The sequence below is a fragment of the Trichosurus vulpecula genome, chromosome 7, assembly GCF_011100635.1.
Source record: "Trichosurus vulpecula isolate mTriVul1 chromosome 7, mTriVul1.pri, whole genome shotgun sequence".
In the NCBI taxonomy this organism is placed as follows: domain Eukaryota; kingdom Metazoa; phylum Chordata; class Mammalia; order Diprotodontia; family Phalangeridae; genus Trichosurus; species Trichosurus vulpecula.
The window spans coordinates 54,841,972-54,861,987 of NC_050579.1; the positions used below are offsets into that span (position 1 = coordinate 54,841,972).

At 37.1% G+C, this 20,016-nt stretch overlaps 1 protein-coding gene across 8 annotated transcripts in view; it reads left to right on the plus strand.

The window, feature by feature from the left end:
* CSDE1 (cold shock domain containing E1) overlaps window positions 1–20,016 on the plus strand; it is a 54,577-nt gene that overhangs the window by 17,176 nt on the left and 17,385 nt on the right. For 2 of the 8 annotated variants that reach the window (XM_036766150.1, XM_036766152.1), the window contains exons 2-11: window positions 555–960; window positions 9,437–9,586; window positions 11,485–11,683; window positions 12,244–12,353; window positions 12,727–12,819; window positions 13,398–13,495; window positions 14,401–14,482; window positions 15,333–15,461; window positions 15,557–15,682; window positions 16,580–16,792. In XM_036766150.1, coding sequence (XP_036622045.1) covers window positions 9,446–9,586; window positions 11,485–11,683; window positions 12,244–12,353; window positions 12,727–12,819; window positions 13,398–13,495; window positions 14,401–14,482; window positions 15,333–15,461; window positions 15,557–15,682; window positions 16,580–16,792 — 1,191 coding nt within the window. In that variant the 5' untranslated portion in view covers window positions 555–960; window positions 9,437–9,445. The remainder of the gene's footprint in view (window positions 1–554; window positions 961–9,436; window positions 9,587–11,484; window positions 11,684–12,243; window positions 12,354–12,726; window positions 12,820–13,397; window positions 13,496–14,400; window positions 14,483–15,332; window positions 15,462–15,556; window positions 15,683–16,579; window positions 16,793–20,016) is intronic. The other 6 variants (XM_036766156.1, XM_036766155.1, XM_036766153.1 and 3 more) reach the window with 3 other exon arrangements.

Consider the following 20,016-nt stretch of genomic DNA (forward strand, 5'->3'; position numbering starts at 1 on the left):
ACTAAATGCCTATCTTTTATTGGAAGCCTTCCTCAACGCTTTTTAATTCTATCCCTCCGTGAATTGTTTGCTCTTTATCCTGTATATAACTTCCATTGCGTATATTTGTTTTTGTGTTGTCTCCCCTATTAGATTGTAAGATCCTTGAGGGCAGGGGCTCTTTTGCTTCTTTTTGTATCCTCTGTGCTTTACACTGTTGCTTACCTATGTGTGCAAGTGTTATTTCACTAAGTTTGGAAGTTCTGATGACTTGAGATTGCTACACTGTTGTATTCTCAATTCCATCTAGCATGGTGTTAGAGACATGCTGGAGAGTACTGGCTTGTACCAAAAATAAGTTCAAGCCCTGATTTCAGGATCCTAGAGGTGACATTAGATATTGTTTGTATTATCAAAGGGAATTGTTTATTAACATTTGAGAAACATCCAAGTAATATCAAGAATTTATTTCCGAGTTGCCTCAGTCTGGCGTAGATGTGAGCTCTGTCCCTTTTTGCTGTTCCTGATTCCATTATGAAATTATACTGAGTGCCTTTATTTCTTTTTTTCCCCAGTATGAAGTGTAACAGAACAGACTTTACCACCTGAAACTGCTGCTTCAAGTTCAGATCAGGCAAGGAACACGCCTCGTTTGTAACAACCAACAAGACCAAAGAAGAGTAAACTTAAGCTGAAGACACAACACTTGATCTGAAACAAGAAGTTTGTGCCTACTCAACAGCTTCACAAGAGCACTTCCCAACGCTGCTAGTAGTCTTTGTTTTCTTCAGTGCTGTACTGTGAGATTGATTGCCTGCTGCAGCAGCAGTCGGATCTCGATTAGCTTGGTAGATCATTTCCTCTCGCTCTCTCTCTTTTTTAAAAAAAAAATACTAGAAATTTTCATCCTTTGAAACGTGTGCTGAAAAAGAAGAATCAGCAAATACTACTGAAAGTGCAATATTTGATTATCACTGCGAGGTAAGTTCATAAAGAGCACTTAATCTTCCAAAAATAAATTTCAGTGCTAATTTTGAAAATTATACAGTGCTAAATAAACTACTCAACATTGTCTTCCTAAAATGACACAAGCTTTATCTGGTCATCTATAAAATAATTATTATTACTATGTCTCCTTCCAGAATTCTTCTCAAACTTGTTTGCTTTGATAACTGTGTTACTTTGTTTGTAGCTCTCAATGTACTGAATTCTCTGTGCATCTCTTCCCACCCCCCAGCAGTTTTTGGCCATAGCTATGTTTGATGCATCAGCCTCTCAGGAGCAGAATCTCCATCTCACTATTATTGCTGCTAATTCACCTTCTTTAAAGAACATGGGGGATCTAGAAAGGGGCCATTTTGTATGGACATAGGTTTATCTCTCTGTGGGTACTTGGATACCTGAGCTTGTTTGGAAGGTCTGCTTGTTTAGAAGCACAGGGATAGGGGTATTGATTTAAAGGATGTAATTCGACACCTTGGATTTGAGGCAAAGGAACTTGCAGATGTAACCAAATCTGATGTGTTAGTGCTGTGGAGATTGATGTTTGCCTTGCTCAGTAGTCATTTGTTCTATAGGTTACTTTTTGTCTTGACATGTAGTAATATCAGTTTTTGCCTTTTAAATTTTGGTGAAAGTGTCTTTCTGGGCTTTGAAGTGATTTTATGATAGTTTTGGCCTGTCAGCTGCTGTTTCTGCTGTTATAGTGCCTCCTTTCCCCCAATCTAGGTCCCTTATAGCTGCTAAGGACTATTTCTCTGGGCAGCCTTCCTCTTCAATTTACCTAGACCATATTGCTATGTGAACAACCACTTCTAATGGCCCTCCCTTCAGTCTCATTTAAATGACATTATATTGTTGACAGTTTGCTGAGAATGAGATTTGGTCTGTTGGCATTAAATGTTAATGGTTTTTGAGTGTAGTTTGTATTTAGAGGAAGAGCATCGTAAAAATGTGACTGTAGCTGGAGTGTTGGTACCATTTTAGATGCCATATTTTAAGAGGAATGTTGGTACCAAATTTAAGAGGAGACTGTAGAGTAACCAGGGTAACAAGGTGCCTGAAAATCATGTGATATGAGAAATGGCTCCTTCAGGGAGCTCAGAATGTTTAGACAGAAGAAAAGATGAGAGATGATAGCTGTCTTTTGATTGTCTGAAATTGTCAGGTACCATTTACCAAAATCCTATTTGAAATTAGTTGGTTTTGTTGCTCATTCACCTTCAAAGAGTGAAAAGGAAAAGTTAGAAACTAAAACTTGACATAATATATGGATTACATGTCTTTACACAACTACAAACTAAAAGGTTCTGTTTTCTTTAATAATCTAACCTTACACTTCTATATCTTGAACACTGAGCTATAGGGAGGAGACCTTGTGGGAAAGTTGAAAGAATACTGGATTTTGAGTTAGAGCACCTGGGTTTAAATTTCAGTTTCCTGCTTACTACTTGTATGACCTTGGACATTTATTTAGGCCCTCTGCATTTCAATTTCCTCATCTGTAAAAGGAAAGAGGTGGACTACATTATGATCTCTCATAGGTCCCTTCCAATTTCTTAAGTCCTTTGTTTCTTCCTAAAAACCTGAGGAGCTGTATAGATACTTAAAATATAGAATGCCAAATGTATACATTCGGGTTGCTCAGAAAGGACTTGGGGAGTCTGAAAAAAGGAAACTGACTATAAAATCTCAATTAATTATGCTAGTAATATCTTTTTTAAAAATCTACCATATACCAAAAATCAAATGAGAAGCATGATGAAGGAAGAATACAGGAGTTTGAGGAAGACTAAAATTCAAAGCTTGCTACTTCTTGAAGAAAAAAGGTAAATCAAAAGGGGTTTGTATTTTTTTTTAAATGGTGTCAAAAAAACAAGGAAGGCATAGACCTGCTAATTGGGTAAAATGATATAATGCTCAAAGTCACGTAATATGCAGAATAAATCCATTCCTGTTGTGTATCACCAAGGAGAAAAAAATTTTTAAATGAGATTTGAAGACAAAGTTTTATTAAGATAATTGAAGCCTAAGATAGGAATGAAAATCGTTAGAAATCCCTTGGCTGCTTAATTAATTTGAGTCCTGAGGTCCCAGAGAAATCGTATCGTAGAATCCTGAAAGAATTTAGAGACAGGACTATGGAGCCATTGTTAGACATCTTTGAGGTACAATATATTAGTCAACAAACATTTATTAAATGATTAGCATATGCCTGGCACTATGCCAAGAATGGTGGATACAAAAGCACAATGGGGGATACAATATGCAAATATATACATGTGACATACAATGTAAATGGAAGTAAATCGCAAAGGGAATGTGCTTGAGGTGATGATCAGTAAGAGACAGGAAAGTAATCATGCAAAAAGTAGGGTTTGAGCTGAGTCTTGAAGGAAGCCTCTAGAGGACAGCCAGTGGAAAGGCCTGAATTGGAGAAAGAATGACATCGGAGGAACAGCAAGGCCAGCGGGTGCCAATGTAGAGTACACGAAAGACAGAGGAAAGTATGAGGAAATGTGGGAAGGCAGTAGGTTGTGAAGGGTTTTTAAACCCAAAGCAGGATTTTATATTTGATCCTGAAGATAATAGGAATCCCTTAGTCTGAGTAAGATTACTTTCACTTGTGGAGGATGAAGTGGAGTGGGGAGAAACTTAATGCACAAGAACAATCAACAGGACCTTGCAAGAGTCCAGGCCTGAAATGATGGCTTACACCATGGTGACAGCTGTGTGAGTGGAGAAAATGGAATATATTTAAGAAATGTGGAAGTAACAATGACAAAGTGTGACAGCCCACTAGGGTAAAAACCATTGAAGATGACACTGAGATTGCAAACCTGGGTGACTGGTAGGATAGTTGTGTCCTCCACAATAATCAGAAAGTTGCAAAGGGGAGAGTTCAGGGGGACTGATAATGAGTTCTGTTTTAAGCATGCTGAGTTTTAAGAAATCTGAGGGACATGAAGGCAGCTGGAAATGCAAGGCAGGAGATCAGGGGAGAGGTTAGGGCTGGACATGTAGATCTGAAAGTCATCTTCGGAGAGATGTTAATTGAAACCATACAATCTGATGAAATTGTCGAGCAAAATACAGAAGAAAAGAGGGTCCAGACTAGAGCCCTGTTGGTATTAGTAGTTATGACTCAGAGGGAACAGTTAAAGAGTAGGAGGAAAATCAGAAGTCAGTAGTGTTGGAAAAACCCAGGAGAAAAGGATGATTAACAGTGTGAAAGACTGCAGAGAGATCAAGAAAGATTGGGATTGAGAAAAGGCCATTAGGTTTGGGAGCTAAAAGATCATTGGAAGTACTCACCACCCATCCCCCCCCCCCAAAAGGTGCCAAAAGATTAGTTTGGAAATTAAAGACAAAAATGAGATGTGTTCTAAGTACTTAAAAGGAATAAAGGATAACTGGAAGTAAACATGAGTTCACTGAGAAGTCATTGCTAAACTAATGTCATTTCCTTTTTTCATGTTGCTACTAGGCTATTAAATCGGGGAATATAGTAGAGGGTTGTATATCTTAATCTCAGCCAAGCTCTGGATAAAGACCCATGATCTCCTTGTACAGAAGATGAATAGGTGTGGATTGAATGATAATATAATTAAGGTGACTTTGTAGATAGATAAACAACTCTGTCTGAAGAGTATTGTTCCAAAGGATTTATGTCAGCCTGGTTGGAAGTCTTACATAGTATACTACAGGACAAATCCTTTAGCTTTGTCCTTTTTATCCAAGATAATGTTTATCAGATTTATGGATAAAATAAGGTGGAGAGGGTGGTAAATACCTGACATTCAAAGTTACCTCAGGCTGGAATTGAGGCCAAAGCCGGTAAGGTATGATTTAACAGAACTCAAAAGTCCTCAGTTCAGGTGTTTAAAAGCATTTGTAACATTACTAAGAACCCATTTTGTGCAGAGAACTGCTAAGCAGTAGGTGAGATAAAAAGTTTAGACATTTTCTCTCAGATTTTAAGGTCTGTAAATACACAGTGTCATCCAAGTGTGTTAAAGTTACCAGACAAAATGCTCTGTGGGAGTTGAGAAAAATCATTACCATTCATAGAAATAACTTCTTGGAGAAGGTAGCATTTGAAATGGACTCTGAAAAATCATGAAAATGAAGAGAGAGGACATCCTAGATATTGGAGACTGAGAATAAAGGCTCAAGTCTTGAGAGCCTAGTTTATGTTTGAGAACAGAGAATACTCCAGTTTGTTAGGATAGTGTATATATAGCAGAGGAGTAACTTGAACCAATGATAAGAAAGATTAATATATAAGTCACTTGCCCACACAGGAAGTATCTGAGGCTGTATTTGAACTCCAGCACTCTTGTCAGTTTTACCACAGAGGTGGAATTGATAGGCCTGAATCTAAGGCAGAAGGAAGATTAAAAAGGGAACTTAATGAGTTTCGGGTCCAGATTGAACCAGGTGATGTCCAGTAGGCATTGGAGATGATAGGGGAGAGAGAGGAAATATGAGAATAAAACCATACTGGTTTCCGATATCAAACTAGTTAATGGTGCTGAGGTCTTTGGAGAGGAGAACTTTTCTTGTTTGACACTGGAGAGTATCTAGTAAGAGGAGTACAATGGGAAGATGGCATTCATTGTATTTGGCAGTTAGGAGGTCACTGATTTACAGCACTTTAGTGTTGCTAGGGTAAGCCTTTTGCATGGGATTGTGGAGAAGTTATTTCTCTTTGGGGAGGCCTTAGTTTCCTTTTTTTTTTTTAATTGAGTAGATTAAACTTAGATGAGCTCTGCAATCCTTCCAATAAGGTCTGTGATCTGCTAAGTAGGTACTGAAGAAAGAGACATCTGGTGTTGATATTTTTTTCTAGAAGTTGGACAGTGAAAGGGAGAAATGGGACAATTGGATAAGTTCAAAGAGGCAGAAGAAGGCATTTTACAAATTGTGGCCTTGTGGCCAGAGCATGTTCATAGGCAGATGGGAAGTAGCTAGTATTAAGGGAGGTTATGCCTGGCCCCTGGAAGAGACCTAAGGGAAGAAGAGTGTAGTTTAGATTAACTGTTAGCTTTAGTGGTGAGTAATAGATAAAAGCGGCTGGAAGGGACCATCTAATTCTACCAAATTAATTTTACCAGTGGGGAACTGAAGTCCTGAGAGCAAATGAATTTTAAAAAAATACTTTGTATCCTTGGAGATACAAAAGGAATTTACATTCTAATAAGTGAAAAAATTCACGTATCTGGGGAGTAATGGCCAGAAAAAAATGCTTTGGTCTGGGAAATTGCTAGGATTTTGAGTGAAACTAGTAGTTAGTTGACCCAGAGCCTTTTATAGAAGCTGTGGTAGTGTTGATTTGATCTTTTGTGCCTCCTCCCCCCTCCCCCTAATGAGAGGTGGAATAGGTATGAGATGTGGGAACACTGGGGGGAGGTCAAAGATTAACCTGAGTGAAAGAACATGGATCTGGTCTGGGGCTACCTAGATTTATTGTGGCTTCCCCAATCTCTACAGTCTGGCCCCAGGGTAGGAATTCTACAGCTCCTCTAGGGCAAGGGCTCTAGAGTTCTGGTCAGAGGATGGTGGGGTAGGAGAAGGAAGAAGGAGAGTTGACATTGAAGAAATTAGAAAAGGAGAGTTCTAAATTTAGTTGAATCAACTCTGTATTCTCTGTGATTTAGAGAAGATAGTTTACCTGCCTGAAGTGTGGAGGCTAGGGAGATAGGCATGTTGAGAAAGAGAAGGAAAATATTAGAACAGTTTCTTTGAGAAATGACAGTTAATCGTGGGAGAGTCACAGTAAAGGTCCAGATCTAAGATTTTAAGATTATAAAATAGAAAACTGGAAGAAACCTTAGAAGATCATCTAACCCAATCTTCATAATTTTACAGATTAGGAAATGGGTGCAGAGAGATTATAATTCACCGAAGGTCACACATAGCTACTAAGTCTGAGAGCTAGGATTCAGACCCAGGTCTTATGACTCCAAATTGCACCACACCAAGCTGCTAGTTCATGAGATCAGTATGAGCTAACAGTGTGGCACAGCTGCTCCTAAAAAAAAAAAGTAATACATACTTCAGCTGTGTTACTTAGGAATATGGCATACCGATGGTCAAACCATATCTGGAGAATCGTGGCTAGTTCTCAGCACTACATTTTAAGTGTATTGTTGACAAACTGCAGGGCTAACCAGGACAGGAAAGTGTGAAAGCTGAGTGGTTTGCCAAATAGGGCAATTAAGAGCATTTAGCCTGGAGAAGAAAAGACTTTAGAGTTAAAGGTGAGATGGCATGGAGCATGATAACTGTCTCAATTTTTGAAGGCTGGTCATGGAAAGAGGAATTATACATGTCTGTCTTGTTCTAAAAGGAGTCAAGTGTTGGTTGTATTTAAAGATTAACTTTTTAATAATCACGGGTATCCGATGTAAGAAACTGCCTTATAAAAGAGGGATATTTCAGCAGAGGCTAGATAACTTACCTGTCAGGGATATTATAAGAAAGGATTCCTTCTAAGTAGAACCAGATGACCACCTATGTCCCTTTCAGCTCTAAAATTTTAGAATTCTATTGGTATTTAATAATATTCACCTACTGTTTTTCTAATGGCTTTCAGTTTTCTTGATGGCATTGCACAGCTTTTCTTAATGCTCCTTGCAACATAATGGCAGTAGATATTAACCTTAACTATTAGATATATTGTAGTATGGGAATTATCTGTGTCTGGATTCTGGAACACCAATTTTTCTTCACTTGATGTCTGTCAGCATAGGCCATGTCGTAATCTCCAAACTTCATAGTGACCCTTATTTTTTCTTCTTTGGAACTTCTACCCACTCTTTTTCTGACATAAGCAGAAAAAGTTGAGCCTTTTTTCTGAGGACAACCATTCAAATATTTGGTGATATTTATCACATGCCCCTGAGTCTTCTCTTCTCCAGGCTAGCCATCCCACAATGCTTCAACTGATTCTCCTGTGCTTGTTTCCTTCTTTCTTTCCTCACTGCAGGTAGATGTTATTATCCCCATATCATAGATGAGGAAACTGAGGCAAATAGGGGTTATTACTTGCCCAGTGACAATACGTGTCTGAGGCAGTATTTCAAGTCACATCTTCCTCATTCCAAGCCAAGCACTCTGTACCGTCACCACACAAAAATAAGGTGTAACAGTGACATCTATGTACTTCACAGTTTGAAAACTACACCTGTAAGAGGGTTAGAAGCCACTTTGTATGTTGTACTGCTTTTCACTTTAGGAAAGATGATATTATGGTGAGTTTCTTTCTTTTTCTCTCCCTTAGAAACTCCGGGGGTACTCCATGCCCTCTCCCCCCCGTACCCCAACTCTGTTACTTTTTCTGAGGGCTGAAAGTCTCAATTCAGTTAAACATTTCAATGTGCATTTATTAAATGTCCTTCACTGTACTAGGTGTTGCGGTTAGGAAGACAAAAACAAAATAGTCCCTTCTTCCTACTAGCCACTTCTTAAAAGGCCAGGCCCTTAAGCTAATATCTTTAAATTAGGCTGCTTCAGAAAGCAGTGGAAGATACTTCATTAGTTAAGTCCGGATGGTAGAGACTCAAACTTTGTTTGCTTAAGACATTTAACCAAGAGCCTGTGCACCACCATACCTTACATTATATATACAGCCACAAGTTTTCAGTACCATGAAATCTAATTTTGGTTAACTTAGTTTTTGTATGTGCTTAATTACTTTGACTTAGGGCCTCCCACCTCCTTTTTTTGGGAGAGATAATTTGGCAGCGAATAAAGATAGAAAGATTTGTGTAGACCTGTTAAACAAGTACCAAGGCCTTGGCCTAAGTAAGTGGGAGAGGGGGGTATTTCTGTTCTTCCCTCTCTCTTGTACCTCCAGACTTGTGGAGAAGAACTAGGGAAGAAATGGAGCATTCTCTCCTCCTGTTTTGGCTACCGTAGCTTGCTAAATAGGACCTGAGTCCACCATATATCTTTTCTGGCCCTCCCTCCCCTATAATCAGGAAAAGAAATGGGGGTTCTGTAGTGTCAGTAATATCTCAATGTCTCTGTCATCTCTACTAAATGACGCATTATGTTAGTTATAATTTAACATTGATATTTGAGGTCTTTGAATTACCACAATTTTCATACTTAAGAGTCATATGGAATTTGGAAGTTGATATCACTAGTCATAGGTATAAGGAAATCTTAAAGCTTTTGGATGCTGCAAGGTTCTGCACTCCTAAACTCTGATATACTGAGATAGGAAACTGTGTGAGAAATAGTTAAGAATGTATTCTGAAAAGAGATCTTTCAAATAAGAGAATTATTAGAGCAACACAGTCATTTCTTTTCATACTGCATTAAAAATAATCTGGGGAAAGTTTTTAACCAGATAGACCTCATTGAAGATCAGAAAGATATCAGTGTCAACTAAATGTGTCAAATTGTTTTAATGTCAGTATAGTTATAATGCTCTACTATGTTATCACAGCTCTCTGAGATGGAGAACCTTTTTACTGTGTCATCAGATCCTCTACCCCCTCCTGCAGTTCCCCGTCCTTCTCTTCCTTTACCTTTATCTTCATCTTCTACCTCATCGGGGTCTAAAAAGCAGAAGAGGACCCCCCTGTATCAGAGATCTGTAAGTCAGGGAAATAGCTGTCTCAGCTTAGTCTGTGTGTAAGCATGGATTTTTAGGGCTATTTTGTTTGTTTGAATATCTCATAAAACTCACTTTCTAACACTTAACCTTTTGCACTAAGATCGAATTTTCAATTTATTGAACTACATCAAGATAACCTTCAGTTTTACTTTTGTATTTTTCAGTGCTTTTTTTTTTTTTTAGTTAAAGGGTTTAGTCTTGCATCATAGTTCTCCCTGAATCCTTCAGGGGAGAAAGGAAAACAATAGCTTAGCATCTAATGGTTATGATTTATATCGTTTCTTTATTCTACACAGTGCTTGACTTTTCTTGTTATATGAGTTTATCATATCCAAATTGAAGCACTATTTCTAATAGAAGTTTTACTCCCTCCTCCCATCAGCTAGTAACTTGTTTTTCTTTTCTTAACATCAAAATCACTTCCCAAGATTATATTTCTTCCTCCTTGAGTTGTTCCTTATAACAGAAAAAATTAAATAAGTAAAACACAACTGACAAAGCATATGTGATAGTAGATGCAACATTCTGTACCCCCCTAAAGAAGAGACCAAGACAAGGGAGATATAGTTCCCTTTTTTCCCTGGGATCAATATCATTCCATTTAATCTGGGTTTGAATCCTTATTTTTTCATTAATAATGCTTAGCTTTTCACTTGAATCATACTTACTGCTTAGGTTTTCATGTCCAATCAAGTTTGACTTACAAAAGGATTCAAGACTTGGTTTAAAAAAAAATAGGTAGAAGCATTCATTCAACTGGCTTATCTTATGCTTTAGATTCTTACTTAAATTTCTAAAGAACCAATTCTGCCTTTTGAACAAATGAGACAAAATTTTTTGATTAATAGGTTTTTAAATACTTTGAAATTATCTTGTAAGACTTTACGTGTAGAGCACTGAAATTGAGGCCTTAAGCAGATTCCTTCAATTGCTTGTTTTTCTAGTGTTAGAAGTAAAAAGTGACAAAAGGAGAGCAAAAACCTCCTGGGCTATTTCTGAAACAGATACACATGCAGATGAAAATGTATCTTTTGAAATACATATGTACATGTATGTATTACAAAATTTTCTTAAAAAGGTTTCACTTAAACCTTGTCTTCCTTAGGAAACATACACTCTTTGCGATTTTTTCTTCTAGTAGTCTGATAATACTGAAAAGGTCATAGCATTAAGAAAGGAAATCTTTGTTTAGATATTTTAGTTTTCATTTTTTCTTACAAAGCATGCTTCCCTTCAATTTTCCGTTTTGAAATGTCTTCTGTAAAAGATTCAGTCCATTCTTCACTAATTTCAGTACTTATCCCTGAGTTGCATGTCTTACTAGCCATTAGTAAAATTACCATTATTAATAAACTTTGAAATCAGAATTTATATTGGACATTTCCAAAAGTATATATAAATATTGTTGATGGGCATGAACAAAAATCTCATGTTAAAAACAGTTTGAGCTGTCATGTCTCTTGCATCCATCTTGGCAGCTCTGCTAGCTATTTCAGTAACTTAATATTATAACATCCTTTTACAAAACATCAATGAGAATTTTCTTTTAGATGTTGTGAACTGTAGAAATCTTATGGAAACCATGAAAATCCGCATTTAATAAAAATAGGAGCTGCTTCTGAAATGAGATTAAAACTTAATCACCAGAAACATTACTGGCTAATACTACTAAAATCACTGCTTGTCATCATTGCTTGTTTTTTGGTGTAAATGGCATTTCAGTTAAATGAAAAGCCTAGACATTTTAGTTAAATTAGGTAATTGTTGCCTTGGTTGTTTATGGTTCTTAACAATGTGTTCATCTAAATTAAGTGTACAGTCTAGATTGAGAAATATGCAGGGTTAGTTGTATTGAATTTTTTTTTTCTTTGAAACAGATGAGCTTTGATCCAAACCTTCTCCACAACAATGGACACAACGGGTACCCCAATGGTACTTCGGCAGCACTGCGTGAAACTGGGGTTATTGAAAAACTGCTGACCTCTTATGGATTTATTCAGTGTTCAGAACGTCAAGCTAGACTTTTCTTCCACTGTTCACAGTACAATGGCAACCTGCAGGAGCTAAAAGTAGGAGGTAATCTATCAACTCTTGCAAATACTATATTCTTAATACTTATAATGCCTATTTTCCTGAGTATGTGTTGGTGTAGGAGTTAGAGGAGTGATGGCAAATTCTTGGTTTGGTTGGATCTGTTTATAACTACATGGAGGCATAACTTTCATAGTAGATGTTTGAGACTGAATTTACTTGGGAGATATAGTAACATTTCCCTCCTAATCATTAATTGCCCAATAAAGTGAAAATTGCTTTTTAAAAGGTATTGTTAGAAGGAATATTTTAAATGATTTTGAAGTGAAATAAGTATCCTGCTCTGTGTATGAATTCATTTCTCTTGTTCATCCATCCTGCCTGGATGTTTTCTAAAAATGACTCACAAATTAAACCCTTTTGGCTCATTTTAGGATTAAGGAAAAAAACTGCCTTTACAAAGCAATTACCCTTGAGAAAAGTCAAAATAGTATATGCCATGAGGCATCTTTATTCCCTCTGAGAAAACCAGAAAATTGCATTTAGCTGAGACTTTTGTGCTAAAAGTAAGCAAACTTGAAGAAAACATTCTTCTTCTATCATAGATGATGTTGAATTTGAAGTATCCTCTGACCGGCGGACTGGAAAACCTATTGCTGTTAAATTGGTGAAGATTAAACCAGAAATCCTACCGGAAGAACGGATTAACGGACAAGTTAGTGGCTTGATTCTATATGTGTTGTGTGTGTGTGTGTGTTTCCTTCTTAATGGAAAAGGGAAGGACCCTGCCACACCCCCCACTTTTGTATACAAGAGAGCTGTGTAACTATTGAAACCATTGGTGTTTCTTGACCTCTGTTTGGCCAAAAAAAACAAAACAAAACCAACCAATCTTGTTAAGGCTCAGTTTGGGTTTTTGCTTAACCCTCAAACTGTAAGCTTGAAACTTTGCAGCATAACATCCTCTTGTGGATCATATTAAGATGCATCCCTGCATATAGTGTAGAGGCAATTAAGATTCCGTTTGTGTTGCACAGTGCTGCTCCTGAAATGATTAGCAATGGAATTTTTTTTTTTTTGACTGGTAGGTTGTGTGCGCTGTTCCTCACAACTTAGAGAGTAAATCTCCAGCTGCCCCGGGTCAGAGTCCAACAGGGAGTGTATGCTACGAACGTAATGGGGTAATCTTGTGTATTTTTCTTAAACTTTTGCTTGATCCACCAATATGATCTATAAGCATATTTTTTAAATTCAAAGTAGAAAATTTAAGCTGCAGTTGTTCAAATTAGTTTTAAATTTTGTTTCTGAAAGGTTTCAAGTGCAATAATCAGAAATAAACAAATTTTCCGAGTCTTAATTTGCCCAAATGTTCCCTTCCAAAAATCTTATGAAATACTTCCTAATCAAAATTTTTTTGTTGTTGAATCACAATTCATATTAGCCACTAACTCCAGTAATAGTGTGTCTGTCTCACATGAACTTTTTCCTTTTTTAACTACATTTATTTTCTGGGCAAATGCTTCCAAATGTGTTTAAACTTTTTTGGAGTTTGACTGCTGCTCAGCTTTAGACTCAAGAAAGCCTTTGACACCCGGAGACAAATGTGTTTTTATGTGAAGAAAGCGCTTTGCTTTTTTTTTTTGTTCATCATACCTAAAGAAACTTGGCTTAAATGCCATTGTCTTAAGTGTTTAAGAAAGTCAATATACAGCGCATCTGTAGCACACAAATATGGTCATACAAGTGTGTTCGTTCACAGGAAGTGTTTTATCTGACTTACACCCCTGAAGACGTGGAAGGGAATGCTCAGCTGGAAACCGGAGATAAGATAAATTTTATAATTGACACAAATAAACAGTAAGTTCCTCCTGAATATTTTCCCATTAAGTAATGCTTTATTAAGTTCTTCTACATCAAAGAAAATTTCTAAAATTTAAAATGTTCTGAAATGTTAACTTATGGCTCTAGCATAGAGTCTCTTAAGTTGTACTTTACAAACCTTTAAGTTTATACAAGTGAAACAAGTTATTTCCAAAGTGCCTCAAGTGACGCTGCCTTGTTGGAAAATAATGTTTCTTATTTTACCTATTTCATCACATCTGGTCCAGGCTTAGGAAAATTCTGGAAAAAATGTCTACCCTGTCCTTCTCATTTTGCATAAGTGTCTGGCTACCCCACCAACACAAGGATTGTCAGGTGGAGAGAGAACAATAAAATTCTTTGTAACATTGATAAGGCTAGCTTCTACTCTCTGTTCTATAAAATAAAAAGAAAATAAATCAGACCCATTCCTTGGAGTCATCCCTTTCCAATTTCAGCTCTTAGTTAATTTTTATATTTAGTCAAATAATGATTTGATAGATAGCATTTTCAAAACTTTATTAATCTTGCCTATTGCTTTTTAAAAATGTACTTGTCTCTCCAATTCAGATGTTATTTTGGAAGAAACCAGCTAAGAGGGACATTTTAAAGAGATGTTTGCAAAATATGAAATTCATGTTTAGCAGTTCTATTGATCATGTGGCTTGTACTTGCCCAGTATTTAAAGCTTAGGAATTTGAAGTCGTTTCTTCTTAGACATAGTAATACATATGGGGTTAGCTGTTAAAAGCTTTGTGGTTATTTTGACATGTCAACCAATTTGAAACCTCAGATATTTTGCTGTACAGTGTTCCTGGTATTTCATGCTATTGTCAGATCGTAGGTAATGCTGTGTTTTAGCACCTCCTTTATTCTTTTCCCCCCACCTACTTCCTCTCTAGTACTGGTGCTGTAAGTGCTCGTAATATTATGCTGTTGAAAAAGAAGCAAGCTCGCTGTCAAGGAGTAGTTTGTGCCATGAAGGTAAGTATAGTAGAGAAATCAGGAAAACTATTTTGGTCTTGAAATTTACTTTTCATTTTTTTAAAATCTGCTTCCTTTATTCCTCCCCAAGATTGTAAATCTGTGTTTTACCATTATTTTAAAAGTTTAATACGAAAATCACACATTTTTGCTTATTTTAGAGTTTGAAGGGAACCTTAAAAATCTTATCCAGTCCAACCCCCTTGTTATACAAATGAACAAACTAAAACCCAAGGAGAGTTGTGACTGACCCAGAGTCAACTAGCGAGTTACTGGCATAACCAAAATTAGAACTCAAGTATTCTAACTTCCTTCTTCAATGTTCCTCAGTTACATAATAAAAACATGGCCTTCATCATGAACTGATTTCATTTTCTTGAATCCTTGGATAGATTTCAGGGAGTATATGAAATTGATTAAAACCTCTTACTGGTAACCTAAATGCAGCATTTCCTTCCATTAAAAAAATTGGTGGGGCGGGGGGAGAGGGGATGGAAGTATTTGAGGTCCATAAGTTTCACCAGAGTGGGTCCATGATGCAAAAAAGGTTAAGAATCTCCATCTTGCATAGTAACTTGGATCCTGTTTAGCAAAAGCAAAATTGAAAAAGAGATAAGTGCTGACTAGGTGCTACTTTCTTGGAAAATGGGTTATTCAAAAGTTGATTGCCCATTTGATTGTTAGCACTTATATCAGACTTCATGCCAAAATGCAAAATATTTCTTCTCTAGTAGTGTTTTTATGGAAAGGATTGTTCCTTTTAAATCAACAAGATAAAGTTCTAAAGAACTGAGTTTCTTGGTAAATGGCATTCCTTTGTTAGTGCTAACTATTGTGTATTTTATTTTAGGAAGCATTTGGCTTTATTGAAAGGGGTGATGTTGTAAAGGAGATATTCTTTCACTATAGTGAATTTAAGGGTGACCTAGAAGCCTTACAGCCTGGAGATGATGTGGAATTCACAATCAAAGACAGAAATGTAAGACAATCCATTTAAATTCCAGGCTCTTGATAGTAGTTCTCATTGTTTCTTAGGAAATATTTACTTTGTAGGCTTTTCTTTTCTAATTCTAGGGTAAAGAAGTTGCAACAGATGTCAGACTACTGCCTCAAGGAACAGTTATTTTTGAAGATATCAGCATTGAACATTTTGATGGAACCGTAACCAAAGTTATTCCAAAAGTACCTAATAAAAACCAGGTAAACAATTTTTGCGTTTAGTAGACATTGCTTTTTTTTGCTCTACCTGCTGATGTCCTATATTTTAAATTCAGTAAAATGGTGATTGAAAGTCCACTCCTATGCCTGTATAATCATAGTACTACTCTCTGAAAACTTAAAGGAAATGTATTATCGAATCAAATTTAGCACTATACCAGTAATTTTCTGGCATTTTCAGAAGAACCATTCAAACTATTTTATACCAATTTAATTTGGTCAAAAAGGAGGAATTAGATGCTAACTTAAAAATTATTTGGATTTTTTCCTCTCCTAAAGTAGGGCAGTAATGGGAAAGGTGGGAAAACGCTAGTAACAATGTTACTATTCATACAGTACTTGAATGTTTTGTGTGGTGGAGTGATGTGTGTATACATATACATACACATTTATATGCCTTACCACAGCCCCATGGTATAGGTCTTACAGGGGGGATTATTTTTCATATTTAGCAGATTAGGAAATAGGCCCTGAGAGGTCATGACTTGCTGGTGGTTACATAATTAGTAACTATCTGAAGGATTCAAATCCAATTCTTTATGGCTCTTATCTAGCTCTCTTATCTTCTATTCCATGCTTCTAAAACATGGTCACAGAACTCTTCTTTAGAAAAATGATTTGGTTTAATTAACATACTTTTCCAGGTCATATAACTTATTTAGGAAATAGGGGACAGACGCCCCATTGAAATTACTTGAGAAAAATGCTTAAGTAATCTGGTAAAGTTTTGTGATTGTGTTGTGGTTACAAACCCAAAACAGTCAAAATAACATGGTAATTTGTTACAAATTATTTTATTCTTCATCATTCTTTTGATTTGACTTTGAAGTAGAAATGATGAAGAGAATCTGCAGTTTAAAATATTTTTTCTTTCGTTAGAATGATCCATTGCCTGGACGCATCAAAGTAGATTTTGTGATTCCTAAAGAACTTCCTTTTGGAGACAAAGATACAAAATCCAAGGTGACTCTGCTGGAAGGTGACCATGTTAGGTTTAACATTTCAACAGACCGACGTGACAAATTAGAACGAGCAACCAACATAGAAGTTCTCACCAATACGTTTCAATGCACTAATGAAACCAGAGAAATGGCAAGTTTTATTTATTCTTAAATTTTCAAGTATTCTCTACGTAATATGGAAATGATACCAATAAGACTAGTTGTCAAAACAATTCTTGGAAATTCATGGTGACATTAAGGTTTTGTGCGGAAAATTACTTTTGACTTGAAGTATCTTGCAAATACAATAGAACTAAAGTTGGGGTTAATTCAAGTTCCTTCTAGTTTTTTAATTTCTTTTGTTCCAGTTCTGGCTCTTTGGTACAAGATTAAATTACTTGCTTCTCAACCTGTTATAATGAAGTTTAGTAAAGTAAATAATAGACTTAAGTTATAGATCTTTGTTCAGATGTGACTTAATATCTGAATTCCGGTGGTAGTCAGTTATTATAAAGTTATTCTACTTTAGTAATTAGTGATGGACCCAGGTACCATTTTCTCTGAAATGTATTTTATAAGAAATGTAACTATTGCTGAATCCTTTAAGGAGGTAACAGGGACTAGACCTGATTTCTTTGGTCAAGAGAATTTGTGAGAAAACTTCAAGACCAAAGCAAATCTTAATCTGCTTAATTAGGTATAAACCTAATTGTCTTAGTTGCCTAGGACTCTCGAGAGGTTAAGTGACTGACCAGGGTTAGAGATGGTTGAAACCAAATCTTCCTCAGTCCAAGGATGCTCCCCGTCCACTAGATAATTTACTGAAAAAAAAAATAAGCCTACTAACAAGAAGCCCCCTCTTCTCGCCAGTTCCTTATCTTACATCACTCACATGATTTCTACCACTATCTCCTTATTTATCCATTTCACATGAAGGGGTTTCTTTCCTCTTTGGCAAACCTGTCTTCATACACAAGTGATCCTGTCCTTTCTGTTACAACAGATTGACCTTATCATCCCTACTTTAGCAGTAATCATCAATTACTCCCCGTCTGCTGGCTGTTTCCCTACTGTCTACAAACATGCCCATGTTGCTCCCATTCTCAAAAAACCTTCACTTGACCCAGTCATCCCTGCTAGCTGTCATCCTATATCTCTCCTCCCTTTTATGGCTAAAGTCCTGGAGAAAGCCATCATATTAGGTGCCTCTACCTCCCTTCCTCTTAGTTTCTTCTTGACTTATGGCTTCCAACCCATCATGAAATTGAAATTGCTATCACCAGAGTTACTAATGATCTCTTAATGGCCAAACCTAAAGGACTTTTCTCAGTCCTCATTCTACTTGACCTCTCTGCAGCATTTGACACTGTTGATCACCCTGTTCTCCTTGATATTCTCCTCTCTTCTAGGATTTCATGACACTGCTCCATCCTAGTTCTTCGATTTGTCTGACCCATTCTCAGTTTCTCTTGCAGAATCTTCATCCGGTTCATGCTCATTAACCATGGGAGTGTCTCAAGGTTCTGTCCTAGGCCCTCTTCTCTTCTCCCTTGATACTGTTTGGTTAGTGATCTCATTAGCTTTCATGGATTTAATTAGCATCTCTATGCCGAATATTCTGAGACCTATTTATCCAGTCCTAACCTCTCACTTGACTTCGGGTTTCATATTGCCATTTATTGGATATCTCAAACCTGGACGTCCTGTGGACATCTTGAATTGCGCACTTCCAAAACTGAATTCATTCTCTTTCTGCTCAAACCCTCTTTTCTTCTGAACTTTGCTGTTATTGTAGAGGGTATCACAATCCTTCCAATCCACAGCCTCCCAACCTTCTTGATACTCTGTTCTCTCTGGATTTTTGTGATATTGCCCTCTCCTGGATCGCCTACATTTCTGTCCCCCTTGCCTCATCATCTTCAGTGTTATCCTGCTAACTGTGAGGTCCCCCAAGGCCTTTTCTCCCTCTGTACTATTTCACTTGATCTCATTAGCTTATTCAAGTACCGTCTCTATGCAGATGACTCTAAGATCTGCTTGTCCAGCCCTAACTTCTCTGCTGACCTCCATTCTTCCATCTCTGCCTTTTAGACTCATCATGTCCAGAATTAAGTTTATTATCTCTACCCTTCCTAACGGGGTCACTTCCCTCCCCACCCCCGCCCCCATGTGTGCAGTCAAGTCCTGTGTGTTTACAAACTTTACAAAATCTTTCCGTATGTGTCCCGTTCTCTTTTTTGATTTGGCAGCCACTCTGGTGCAGGCTTTCATGGCCTCATGCCTGGGTTATTGAAATAGCTGCTGGTCTGTCTGCCTTTCCCCACTCCAGATAAACTCCAGTGGCTCTCTCTTACTTCAGTATAAAATCTAAAATCCTTGGTTTGATTTTATCTTACTCTCTTCTACGTACACTTTCCTCTCCTTGCAATTCCATGCAAATGACACTCATCTCCCTACTTGAGCATCCTTCAAGTCTCAGCTAAAGTCTATCTTCTTCAAAAAGCCTTTCCTAGTCCTTAACTTTAGGGCCTTCCTGCTGCGCGCGCGCCCCCCCCCCCCATTAGCCTGTGAACTTTTTGAGAACAGGGACTGGTTTTTGCCTTTCTTTGTATCTTCAGCTCTTAGCCCAGTGCCTGGCACATAATAGGAGTTTAATAAATGCCAAGCTGAGTGAATATTACTACCCTACTTCTCCGTGATGTGTTTTTGGAGTATGTGTAAAGGAAAAGAATTAGGTTGTAACTAGAGGATAACGAGGATAGAAGCTTAGATTTTTCCTGATAGATATTTCAGCTTTTAAAACTGTTAAGATACACACAAACATTAGTTACATGTAACCAGCTTATATGATACATAATTGCCAAAGAGATGACATTTCAAACGGAAAAAAATAACTGTTAAGAGGGTGTTCGGCTTTCACTATTGAAAGAAATAGAATTGGGAATGTGTGTATATAGTGCTCTTAAATTCTTCACTATAGCTTAGTTGGTCAATTTAAATATATATCTGATTTTACAGAGTTCCTGTGTGATAGGATGCCTGCTCTTCATTGTTTTAGTAAATAACTTTTTAAATAGCATTTAAATTTTGCAAAGTGCTTTACATTCCATAACTTATTTGAGCTCTTTGACAACCTCAAGAATTAGAGAAGATATCCTTGTCTTATTGTTATGAAAATAGGCTGACAGTAAAGTGACTTAGGCCTGAACATACAGCTAGTGAGTAAGATGTTAGATTTGAACTGGAGCTTTTTCTGACTCCAAGGTCCAACACTCCTTCTATTACACCTAATGCTGCCTCCATAAACCTCCTGGCATCATCATCCGTTCTTCTTTACTTTACTTTCTGATGCAGAGTTGGCCCTTCTCACCAAGG